The 12,925-nt window shown below is 35.6% G+C and overlaps 2 protein-coding genes across 3 annotated transcripts; both read left to right on the top strand.

The window, feature by feature from the left end:
* The first annotated feature begins 279 nt into the window (after positions 1 to 279).
* Positions 280 to 3,832, top strand: LOC104219794 (chitinase-like protein 2). The gene is made up of 3 exons (XM_009770535.2): positions 280 to 924; positions 2,557 to 2,716; positions 3,025 to 3,832. Exons 1-3 carry the CDS (start codon positions 528 to 530, stop codon positions 3,437 to 3,439), a joined length of 972 nt encoding a protein of 323 aa, XP_009768837.1. The 5' UTR covers positions 280 to 527; the 3' UTR covers positions 3,440 to 3,832.
* A 2,279-nt stretch (positions 3,833 to 6,111) lies between these two features.
* On the top strand, positions 6,112 to 12,556 carry LOC104219793 (PTI1-like tyrosine-protein kinase 3). 2 transcript variants are annotated; one of them, XM_009770534.2, is made up of 8 exons: positions 6,112 to 6,310; positions 7,486 to 7,663; positions 9,356 to 9,609; positions 9,696 to 9,822; positions 9,924 to 10,197; positions 11,575 to 11,707; positions 11,817 to 11,900; positions 12,104 to 12,556. In XM_009770534.2, exons 2-8 carry the CDS (start codon positions 7,570 to 7,572, stop codon positions 12,224 to 12,226), a joined length of 1,089 nt encoding a protein of 362 aa, XP_009768836.1. In that variant the 5' UTR covers positions 6,112 to 6,310; positions 7,486 to 7,569; the 3' UTR covers positions 12,227 to 12,556. The 2 variants fall into 2 exon arrangements, with proteins under 2 accessions (XP_009768836.1, XP_009768835.1); XM_009770533.2 differs by lacking the exon at positions 6,112 to 6,310 and adding an exon at positions 6,424 to 6,649.
* Positions 12,557 to 12,925: the final 369 nt, after the last annotated feature.

The following is a 12,925-nucleotide window of genomic DNA, read 5'->3' as shown; positions in this document are numbered from 1 at the left end:
CCTATATTTAGAGTGTTTATCAATAATTAATTATTATAAATTTTTGTGTTAAAAAATTATTAGTACCACCAAAGATTGTAGTGGAGTGATAATACTTTTTTATTCTTAACCGGGATTTTTGAATTCCAGTATTGGAACAAATTTTTTGGTTGAAGTGTGGATCGTAATTACTGCAACAAAAAGTGGTAAAATAATAGAATGTGTAAATATTATTGAATACATTAAAATAAAACAATCTAAAATAAAGCAAAATAAATACTTGGAAATTGGAATTGATGTTGTTAGTACTGCTTCTTTCCCGATAGAGATACTCCATCTAACAGCTTTTTCTTTCACTGGTTTCTCTTCCCTTGCAAGAAAAACTTCACCAAAAACCCAAGAAAATGTATAAATACCCAAAAAGTTTCAATTTTGAATCACACCCACATCTCAAAATTCAATTAACTTGCCCTTAAATTTCTCTTCACACATTTCCCCATTTCAATTCTCTTTAAAATCCCACCATTTTCTTATCCTAAGTCATAAAAATGGTAGCTTTAAAAATGAAGGTTTTAGGATTTATGTTAATAATGCTATCAATTGCTGCATTTGCAAAAGGGGATGAAAATGAATCATCTAAACCACCAACAATAGTTAAAATAGTAAAGGGTAAAAAAATGTGTGTTAAAGATTGGGAATGTAATAAGTTATCAAGATTTTGTTGTAATTTAACAATTTCAGATTATTTTGAGACTTACCAATTTGAGAATTTGTTTGCTAAGAGGAATTCACCTGTAGCTCATGCTGTTGGATTTTGGGATTATAAATCTTTTATTACTGCTTCAGCTCTTTATCAGCCTCTTGGATTTGGTACTACTGGTGGTAAGCAAATGCAGATGAAAGAAATTGCTGCTTTTCTTGGCCATGTTGGTAGCAAAACTTCTTGTAAGTTCTCTTCTTCTTTTTCTTTTAATTAAGCTCAAAGTATATCTTCTTTCTTTTTCTCTCGAGCATCTAGTTCTCAATGTGTGTGTGTGTGTGTGTGTGTGTGTGTGTGTTGCATAATATTGACCTGAGATGAGGTTAAATGGAGTAACGTGGTAAGCGAGAATTTTATATAGCCGAACCCAATTTGTTGGGGACTGAGCCGTGGTTGTTGTTGAAGCATCTAGTTCTCACTGGCCAGGGTAATTAGGATTCGTGCCAGAGAAATCACGTGACGGGGTTTTCTATTGCTCCCGATCCGATAGAATTTCATTCCTAAGAAAGTAGGTATATGTGAATAAATTCATTAAGCTCGAACTGGAGACCTTTGGTTAAGGGTGATGAAAAGTTTATCATCCCACCACACCCATCAGTGATGAGCTCAAAATATGTCAATGCATGGATAAATGTCAGATTTAGAGAACTTCTAATTTTATAGAACTCCTAGTTTCTTTTTAAAGACAAATTATTGAGTGTTATGCTGAAACGTGTTGTAGATTGAGTGGAAGGGGCGTAGATTCATATATCTGGCCCCGACTAGATTGGGGGTCATTGTTGATTGTTTGCCTGTTATTCATTCATTTCAATCGTATTTTATAGGTCTATGTTTTTCTCTTTTTTTTCTTTCTTTGATGCCCTTTTTTATGCTTTTGATGCTCAGAAAATGCTTAAAAGATGAATGAAGAAATGCTTAAAATGTGGAGATATTTGATTCCCTTCAGATTTGAAAGTAATATTAAGAAGGTTAACTAATGAAACTCAAGGAGTTGAGAATATTTTTGAAAATAAGAGAAGGTCATGGCAAGTTTTTATCTTATAAGGATTTAGATGTATATGGGTCATGATTAAAACTTTATTTGATCGAACGTAACAGTACTTAGAAAAGAACAATTGCTTGTGGAAAATCACCGATTGAAACCATCTTGTTTGAGGCTAGCTTGTGTCTTGAGTCTCGAGCAATGTGATTACTGATTAGGGCCTTGAGAATCTGGTGTAATTAACTTCTGTTGAGCTAATTCTACAGATGTCTGAGCAATTTAGTTTGCCTAGTCCACACTATGAGATCCAAAAATGGGGCACCAATTCTTTTGCTGTTCCAACAGATTAGCTTTCTGTTTTGATAATCTGACTAGTCTATGTTCAATTCGAGACAGTCACTTAAGATTGTCTCCGCCAAAAAATCATTTAGCTTGTTGCTTGATCTGTATCTCTCTGTGTGTTTGGACGTGTGTGTAATAGCAATTGTCGAGAAGTGCAAGTGATATGGTTCGTTAGTACTTTACCAGTTCAGACAAAAAAGTGATAAGGTTAGTTAGTTGGTAGAGTTATATTTACCTCGAAGCAGATGATATTTGAATTTTTTTTTTCTTGAGAATTATGATCTTTGAATTTACTTCTTGTCATGATCATGATTGCTTAAGTTGTTTTCAGGAGTCTGTTCGATGTTTTTTCGGTTGTATCACCATATGTTACTTCTAGTGGGTTCAATAACAGTATATTAAGTTTTAATAACCCTCTAGTTTATTCAGCGGTGCTTGCCCTTGTATTGAACTCTCTTCTCTTTCTGCCAATTTACGGACTTTATGTAAACAGGTGGTTATGGAGTCGCCACTGGCGGACCATTCGCTTGGGGGCTGTGCTATAACAAGGAAATGAGTCCTAGCCAAGATTACTGTGATGACTTCTTCAAGTTAACCTACCCATGCTCTCCTGGGGTCCAATATTATGGCCGTGGTGCCCTGCCTATATACTGGTAAACGTTGCATTACCAATTTAGATTACCTATTATTTCTTCTTTGGTATCAACACACCACTCAATCTCATTGGGTTCTCTTCTCTGTTATGGTGTTGTTCTTGTGTGCGATTTCACATCAACTTTAGCTGATCTACCAATATAGAACTTAGTTACAGGAGAAAGAAAAAGCCATTTAGCTCATCTGGTCCTTGTCACAGTATCTGCTCGAGCTGATGCCTGTTTCTTTATTTGATTAGGAATTTATTTCATTCGTCTAGCATATACAAGCACTAATGATATGTTTTTCCTTGGGTACTTCTACCTAGGAACTACAACTACGGAACTATAGGTGAAGCACTGAAGGTAGATCTGTTGAATCATCCCGAGTACATTGAACAAAACGCGACCTTGGCATTCCAAGCTGCGATTTGGCAGTGGATGAATCCAGTTAAAAAGGGTCAGCCGTCAGCACACGATGCCTTTGTTGGCAATTGGAAGCCTACAAAGAACGATACTTTGTCTAAACGAGTTCCCGGTTTTGGCACCACAATGAACATCCTATACGGTGACAATGTCTGTAACCAAGGTGATGTCGACTCCATGAACAACATCATATCCCACTACCTTTATTACCTCGATTTGATGGGCGTTGGTCGGGAGGAAGCAGGGCCTCATGATATACTCACCTGCGCGGAACAAAAACCTTTCAATCCATCCTCCACCTCAACTGCTTCTTCTTGAGACTTAACTTGGATTTTCGACAGTCTGCATTTGCTGCTTTATCCTCAACGTTTTTCGCAAAAGAAGCATAATCCAATAAGTGGAGCAAGATCGGCTTGTCCTGCTCCCGGTGTAAACTATGTGTTTGGGAGTCGTATATAAGGATTAAGGATGTCGCGCTTTCTTGTTGTGTCTTATTGAAGTGAATTTTGATCATGTAGTTTGTGCAGTGTTCGGGTTGAGGGTCTATCGGAAACAACCTCTCTACCCCATCAGGATAGGGATAAGGTCTGCATACACACTACCCTCCCCAGATCCTACTTGCGGGATTATACTGAATTGTTGTTGTTGTTGTTTGTGCAGTGTACTTTTAACAGTCTTGATATATAATATGCAATGTGAAAACTTACTCTATTATCTTTTGAACTGTTAAAATGAATATGCAAACAACAAAGGAAAAGAAGATGAGGAAAAAGAGAAGGTTTATTAGAGAGGAAGGAAGTTGTTGACAATAACATACAACTGTCCCTTTCTTTTACCAAGTTAAGACAATTCTAAAAGTATTGTCAAGACATTTTATCCACTCACTGTCCTTTTCTTTTACCAAGTTAAGACATTCAAAAAGGTTGTCAAGACATTTCTTCCACTCTCTGAGTTTTAATTGTTTATGCCACTTTTTTTGGTGGTTTCTCACTCGGTATTCGGTATTCACACTGGGGCCTGATTAAATTCGGATTCGCGCTGGGAAGTCTCAAATTGGAGGGTAAAACGCTCCCTAACAAAGGCGATTCCATATCCAGGGATTCAAACCTGGTTAAGTTGTTTATGCCACTTTAGTAATAACTGTGTTGGGATCAACTTGTACACACATTTTTATACTATACTTACTATCTTTAATTTTTCTTTGATTATTTCACCTATTTTTCTCGGACATTTCATTTTTATATTGTTATTATTTATGCATAGGACTGTGTTAAAATTTTTGGTCATTCTATGTCATGAACAATGAGATTATCACCCTAGAGACTTGTTCAAAGTAAATAATGTCACGAGTTTGAATCGCAATTTGCCAAATTAATAGCTTGTTTGGCCTAGCTTTAAAAATCAGCTTATTTTAAGAAGTGTTTTTTTTTCTTCAAAAGTATTTTGGTGAGAAGTAGTTTGTGTTTGGCTAATTAATTTGAAAAGTATTTCTGAGCAGCAATTAGTATTTGGCCATGCTTTTAAAAATTGTTTGTAAGTGTATTTTTTTCAAAATTGCTTTTCAAAAAAGTGCTTCTGGGGAGAAGCTACTTTTTTTGTTTCTCCAAAACTGTTTCTGCTTCCACTCAAAAGCACTTTTTTCCTCTAAAAGCTTGGCCAAACACCTCAACTTTAAAAAAAAAATACTTCTGGCTTTGAAGAAGCTTGGCCAAACAGGCTATAAGTCATTTTTCCTTATTAACTACTACTATCCTATGTTTCAATTATGTGTCTTTTTTTTTCTTTTGAAAAAAAGAATACCACACAATTATTCATATCTTATGACTTATGGTATGATAGTCTTGTTCAAGCGTGCACTATATTTTATCAGTACACGTGCGTGGTAATTATGTCCACTAAGGCTTAGACGTATTAAAAAGAATGTATTTTTGATTTAAGACCACGCAATTTTTTAATATTCCTAAACTTTGTGTCTTGTCAAATTAATAAAACACATAAAAATCATGGACGTATATTTTAATAGAAAAAAATTATCTAAGAAGCACCTTCAACGACAGCTATATATTGACATAAAATGTAAAAATATTGTGTCTTTATATTCTTAAAATTTATCTAGTCAAACTAAGAGACATGAAATCGATAAACTATATCATAATAGGTAGTTTATGTTATAAGAAATAGATATCTAATAAAATAGTGGACCTGCACGCTCGACGCCACCACTACCCCAACAATAATAACTAATCCTCAATTCCAACGATATATATATATGTATATATATTCGATTATTATTTTTACATCGGATATATAGTATCTTTTTTTCAAGAAATAAGTATTGGCCCATAAGTTGACCCGACACTACCGTCATAAATGAATAAATAAATAAATAAATAAATAAAAGAGAGAGAATAATAAAATAACTTTCACTGACAGCTAAATATACAAAAATATTTCGTAAAAATAGCACGGTATAGTCAGTTTTCGGATTGGTCATTCAAAAATAGCCAACGTTTACGAAGTCAATGAAAAATACCAACATTTTGCTGCAACAGAGACCGGTCCAGCATAATATACTGGAGTTCGGTGCACCTGTGTATGAACTCCAGCATATTATGCTGGACCGGTATACTTTGCGAACTCTAGTATAATATACTAGAGACTGGAGCACCGATGCTCCAAACTCCAGTATATTATACTGGACAATTATACTTGCTGAAACTCCAGTATATTATGCTGGAGTTCTAATGTACTTATGCTGGAACTCCATCATATTCCGACATACTTATTCTGGAACTCCAGTATAATATACTGCCGTCTTTTCCGGGTTTGAATAGTGTTTTCGCTCAGATTTATCTTTATATAAAAAGTGGCTAAATTTCGATTACTTTTAAAACTGGTTTATTTTTGAACGACCAATTGTAAATATGGTTATTTTTGAATTTCTCCCAATATTTCCTATATTCTCAATCATAACCCTCGGCCCCCTGGAGCTCCCTTTCCTCTATCCTCATTCTCAACGTAACAAAACAAACAACAGACTAAAACAAATCATAACCTTCTCTCTCTCTCACACACACACACACATTGTTCTCTGTCATTACCTGTCTGCTTAACTGTATCTTCACTTTATTTCCTCATTACCCAAGAAGAAGAAAGAAGCCGAAGAAATTTTCGTTATTTATTTATCAGGTAAATGGAATAAATAAAAATAAGTCCTTTAATTTCGGTTGGTTTGTATGGCTATAATTATTCCTAATGAGTTGTTTTGTACCTCACCCTTTTGCCCTCTTTTCAATTCTCAGGGTTTCATTTTTATTTTTTGGGGGATCAATTTGAATTTGACTAAATTTCATTTTTATTTTTTCTCTCATTTTCAACTTTCCCAATTCATTTTTGGACCCTCTGGATCTAACCCTTGTCTGAGAAATTTTCAAGATTTGATTCTTTTTGTTCATTTTGTATTGTGGATTGTAATATTTGTTTAATTTGATTGCTATGGATGATAATTTTCACAGGCAAGGGCTAGTGGTAAGATTATATAAATTCCCTTTTTGGGTTTCTTGAAAATATCTGTTTATCTAATTTAATAAAGCTTCATGCTATAAAAGAGGGATTTTATTTTGTATTGGGATCGAGGTGTTGTTGATTGATTGTGTGGTTGATCTCTGGCTATGTGTGAGTTTGCCTTGAAATGTGAATTGTATGTTTGGTTTGATGGAAATGGAATTAACTTCAAGATTCTATTTTTAGTGCTTTGATTTAATGATGGTTTTGTCTAGGTTTAAATTTTGTTTCATTTTTGCCCAATGTGGAGGAATGTAACATTTAAGGGGATTCCTTAGAAGAAAATTAAATTGGAATCATTAAATTGTGACGTATATAGTAGTCTTGCATTGATATCTTGTATCTTTTGATATTAAATTCTGTATCTTTTGCTATTAATTTCATAGTGTTTTGGTGGAGAGAGGTAGTATTTCTGGTTTCTCTGCTTTTACCCTGTTTTCCTTTTTCCGAATAGGAGCTTTTTAAGGTATTCTTTGTTGGCAAGCCTAGACATTTTCCCTTTTTTTGCTTTTTGAAATATCAATGGAGCTCCTCGTGCTTTATTTCTGTTGAAATTGATTTTTGGTTCTGCCGTTCTGGAATCTGAGGGATGCATTCTTAGAGGCATCCAGCAGATTATGTTATTGACGGGTTCATCTGTCTAATATAATTTAGATTTCAAAAATATTGCAAGTACCTTGTAAATTACCCTCCGAACAAGGAGAGAGTTGTATGCCATTTCAATCAAATTATTTGGGAAATAAAGTGGTAGTATGTGTATAATGAAGTATGTTCATTCTTACATTTGAGTTACTGAACAGGCACATGCTCCTCCTCCTGGTCACTTTTCACGGTTGGAAAACAGAAGGGCTGAAGACGATCTTTATTTGAGAAAGAGAGTGAGGATGAGAAGGTGGCTGTGCTGCACCTGTCAAGTAGAGGAATCCTACCCATCAAATGAAACTGAGCACCTTAAAAACCCTGCAACTCATGCTGATGGTACATTATTGCATTTTGTGCTTAAGCTATCTTTATTGGAAAAACCAAATTGCTTTTCTCCTTTGTTGTCTGAAGATGAGTCTTTGCCTCGTCGGTGCCATTTGATTTAGCTGATTGATGTGATCATTTTGTCATTGCATCCCCGATTCCCTGTCACACACTAGAGTACAAATTTAGGATACTTTGGAAATTTTAAGAAGAAATTGAACTTCTCATGGTGATATCTGATTGTGCTCCCTTTATATATATGTATGTGTAATATTGTCTTACAAATCTTTTCTGAGGCATTACGTTTGCCTATTATATAAAAGGGTTGAAATCAATCTTAGTTCGGCTTCCAGAATTTTTGTTTGCATTCAATTTGAGTGAGTGGAGTTAATGAGGATCCTCTTAAATTCAAATCCAACTATGCTAGCGTAAAGGGTATTGTAAGAAGAACAAGGATAGGTTTTTGCTTCTTTTGGAATCTGTAAATGGTTACCAGCACAGCCTTTGTGCTGGGTTTCTTTTATTATAATACATAACTGTTACCTTTGTCCAAAAAAAAAGGAACTGTAGATTATTGCTTCATTAAATTACTTAACTGCCGCTTTCAATATTCATAAGTTTTGTCCCAGACTACAATACAAAATCTTGAAATGATACCAGACTGGCTACACTAAGATATGCTGAAATTAAGATCTACTCAAAATTTTAATGAAAAAGGAGTAGCCGAAGATTCTGATTACAGCTAAATCCTGATGTTTCCTAGCAAGATTAAAAATTTGATCAGATCAGCTTTGATCCAACTTTTGTAATTTGTCCTAAGTAACCTTGTTTATTTATTTTATTGATATTCCAAATTGTGGTATCAGAAACATTTGCTTGAGAATTGTTTATAATGAATATCAGTGGTAGGCCTCTTGATTTGTTTTGTTAATCCCTGTCTCCGAGGAAGTCAGAGGGGATACGCTCGCAATGCAGAAGGAAGATTTCATCGCTTTCCTAACAGATTTAATTTTAAAAAAGAAAAATCTAAAGGACCTAGTGTCAACTTCAAATATGAAATTTGACTCTATGTGCGCGTCTATTTTGGATTCTTTTTGGTTATAAAATACTTTCTTGATATCCTTGGAAAGTATTTCGGACGGTTCCCATGTGCTTGTTTGCTAAGGAAATATCATGTCAAAAGTGAATGCATCCTTACAAAGAACATTTCCCAACTGTTCTATTTCCCAACTGTTCCACTTCCAACCAAGAGGTTGTGAGTTCGAGTCTACCCAAAAGCAAGGTGGGAAGTTCTTGGAGGGAAGGATGCCGAGGGTCTATTTGGAAACAACCTCTCTACCTCAGGGTAGGGGTAAGGTCTGCGTACACACTACCCTCCCCAGACCCCATTAAGTGGGATTATACTGGGTTGTTGTTGTTGTTGTAGTTTATGGGTGACACATAGTCCCAGAAGAAACTTGTGATTAACAACAACAATATTTCTTTTAGAACACTCAAAAAGAAAAGAAGTATGGCATATCTTCCTTCAGTTGAGTACATATATGTTCATGCCACATTGAATCTATTTGTCTGGATCGTTTTAGGACTATTATTTATGGCATGTTTGGCTGTGCTAAATTTCTAGTGCTTCTTAGACAAGTCTCAATTTTCCGATTGGCGAGATAGTTTTGGTTTTAATTAGTTTCCTTTGGTATCTGGTACCAGGATATCAGAACGGGTCAAGAGTACCAGCTCCTGCCAAGGCTGAAGCAGAAAAAGCAATACCAACTATAGAGGTCCCAGCATTGTCTTTGGATGAACTGAAAGAGGAAACTGACAATTTTGGATCAAAAGCATTAATTGGTGAAGGTTCTTACGGGAGAGTATACTATGCTAATCTAAGCAATGAAAAAGCTGTTGCCGTGAAAAAGCTTGATGTTTCATCCGAGCCTGAGACTAATGTTGACTTCTTGACTCAGGTAAAAGTGTATTTTCTTTATGTAATTCTTTTTGGCTGTAATACATGTAAATCCCTCTGATATCTGTTTCCTCTTTTCACCGTAAGCTTGCTAGAGTTTCAAGATTGAAGCATGACAATCTTGTTGAGTTGCTTGGTTACTGTGTTGAAGGAAATATTCGTGTATTAGCGTATGAATTTGCAACGATGGGGTCCTTGCATGATATTTTGCACGGTATGAAAAAAACTTCATGTCTTTGAAATTTGAATGCAAGAGAATTTATTAGCTTGATGGATAATATATTCTCTCTGTATTTTGTATGTTCTTGCTTACAGGAAGGAAAGGAGTACAAGGGGCGCAGCCGGGGCCAACACTTGATTGGATGCAGCGGGTAAAGATTGCTGTTGATGCCGCAAGGGGACTCGAGTATTTGCATGAGAAGGTCCAACCTTCAATAATACACAGGGATATAAGATCAAGCAATGTACTCCTCTTCGAAGACTACAAAGCAAAGATTGCAGATTTTAACCTGTCAAATCAGGCTCCTGATATGGCTGCTCGCCTTCATTCTACTCGAGTTTTAGGAACATTTGGCTATCATGCACCGGAGTAATGTCTCCCACCTTTCTCTTCTGACTAACCTTTTATATTTGTTCTATTGGTACTCTGTTTCTTCTTTAAATGTTGTACACATGTTTTGCGCTTTTGAGTTTTTCTGAACTCCTCGCTTCTGGTAACATATTGCTGAATCTTGTTTTCTATCTAGCCACTTGAATAACTTCCTCTTTGGTATGATACATTTTGAACTAGGAATATACAACTTAAGTGTAAAAGTGGGGAAATTGAAGCTACTAGGAATGGGTGTGATCTGCGGTAAAAGTTGGCAATAGGTTATGTAAATGACTATATAGTAACATTGAGTCTCTGATGCATCTAACTGATCTTAAAGCATATTTGGTAGAAATTATTGATGAGATTTAATGCTGTTGAAAGTTTTCTAGAATAAGGGCCCGATGAGACAAAGCATCAGTAAGAAAAAGTAAGTTTTAGCCACTGAAATAATATTTGTAGTTGCTAAATGACGCATATACCACGCCTCAACAGGCATAGGAAAATGGTAATGCAGCAGATTTTCCGGGTTTCTTCACTTTATGTGACAAAAGAGTCTACTGGGGCTAAGGAAAGATTTAAATAAGTAAGGTGCTTCTTCGCTTCTGGGGTAAAAAGCTAAATACAACTCAAAAAGGCCAAAGATACTTTAAAATTAAGTTTTGAATATTAAGGTGTAAAAGGCGAAGAGGCTTTCTTGGAAATCCGAAAGCTCATCTTTGCTTTTGTGTTGGTTTCCCTTTTTTATTGTGGATGTTATATTTTTACGTCTATCAAGAGATAATTTGCCACTAAGTTAGCTTGTTATGGGAAAGGAGCTGGTGAAGACAACAGTGTAGCTGATATTTCGAAGTTTTCCAAATATAAACTACTTGTACTGGTGAATTTCATTTTCATGAATTATGGCATCTTTTCTTCCCCACCATACCTATAGTAACATTTAGCATTTGGATATGTTTAGACGGCAAAAACAACTAACCACTTTTGTATATGGGATGGAATGGTAGGATCTCTTGTTATAAAATGTACAAAGATAGTTTGCTGATTTGCTCCTTTACATATTTTCATTTATTGGTATAAATTATAGAACCAGTTTTCTACTCAAGGTTTTGTCTTCTCGCGAATAACCAAATGTTTAAGCTTTTGAGTGAAGGTAGTTTTGTTCTCTCTGAGTGATTCTAGTTGATAATTAAGGTCTTTCTACAAAGTTAGATAACAAAGTTGTGAGATATTTGCTGGAGTTGTTTCTCTGCCGGTTGTTTAACCCGTTGGCATCTCCGTCACCTGCTTTGCTCCTTTATTGGTGTAAAATGCTCCAAAAAAGTTGTTTTGTTTCAGGAGTATTATCTAACCCAAGTATCGTAAAAATAATTACAGATACGCTATGACTGGACAACTGACACAGAAGAGTGATGTGTATAGCTTTGGGGTGGTCTTGCTTGAACTTTTGACCGGAAGAAAACCCGTAGACCATACAATGCCTCGAGGACAGCAGAGCCTTGTTACTTGGGTGAGCATAGCTTCACATTTTTTTCGTGCATTTTTATTCCTTATGTGCTCTTCTCTGCTATATGTTTAGATCCTATCCTTGATGTATAATTGCTTCTTTAAATTTGTAGGCTACCCCGAGACTGAGCGAAGATAAAGTCCAGCAATGTGTCGATCCAAAGCTGAAAGGATATCCTCAGAAAGCAGTGGCTAAGGTCTCTTCTTCTCCCTTTCTCCAATATCTGCTCCCCCCCCCCCACCCACCCACACACACACAAAAAAAAAAGAAGGCCCCCAACACAACCAAAAAGAGGGAAAAAACTGTGATTAACTAGTCTTGATTGGAAAAAGGTGCTGCAAAAGTTCCTTACAATTTCTGATTGTTGATGTTCTTTTTCTTATTTTCCGGCTCATTCAGATGGCAGCTGTGGCAGCGCTGTGCGTGCAATACGAGTCTGAGTTCCGTCCGAATATGAGTATTGTTGTCAAAGCTCTCCAACCACTGTTGAAGGCTCCTCCTGCACCTGCTCCAGAAATATAGGGAGCATATTGTCACTTCGCTTGTTTTGGATTCTCTACTGATAATTTGCACTGTTTTGGTATATCATGACAGGATTTCATTTGTAACATGACAAAAAAATAAGACTTCTCCAAAATTTTCCCCGTATTTGAAAGTGGCGTGTATGATTGATTGCTTAACTTCCATGGTGAGATTGTTGAGGATTTCCTGAGACTGAGGGTTGTCTATAATTTTTTTATTAAAAAAAAAAACCGGATTCCGTCCTGTCAATTTGTGTATTATATTTGTACTCATTGGTATTGTATTGTATTTATAACGATATGATTTATACTATCCAGATTGGACCTCTAATTTTGGAACCTTATCATTGAGAAGACTAATTACACACGCACACAATCGCTGTTTGCCATAACCTGTCTACTACCATGTTAGTTTATAATACTTCCGTACGTGAACTTATTTGATTGGGCACAAAGTTTAAGAAAAAAAAGAATACTTTCTAACTTGTGGTATAAAATGAGGTACATAAGTTGTTTCTAAATATGGAAAGAGGTTATTCTTTTTCGTACGGACTAAAAAGAAATAAGTACATAAATTGAAACAGAGGGAGTAACAAATAACATTTCTTATCGGCTTTCACATCTATGATTTGTCAAACTATATGGATACAAGAGCAAGAAAATGATTTAAACAACAAAGGTTTGTTAAGAAAGGGGTTGC

This window comes from Nicotiana sylvestris, chromosome 10, assembly GCF_000393655.2.
Source record: "Nicotiana sylvestris chromosome 10, ASM39365v2, whole genome shotgun sequence".
Classification (NCBI taxonomy): domain Eukaryota; kingdom Viridiplantae; phylum Streptophyta; class Magnoliopsida; order Solanales; family Solanaceae; genus Nicotiana; species Nicotiana sylvestris.
This window is presented reverse-complemented; position numbering and strand designations above follow the sequence as displayed.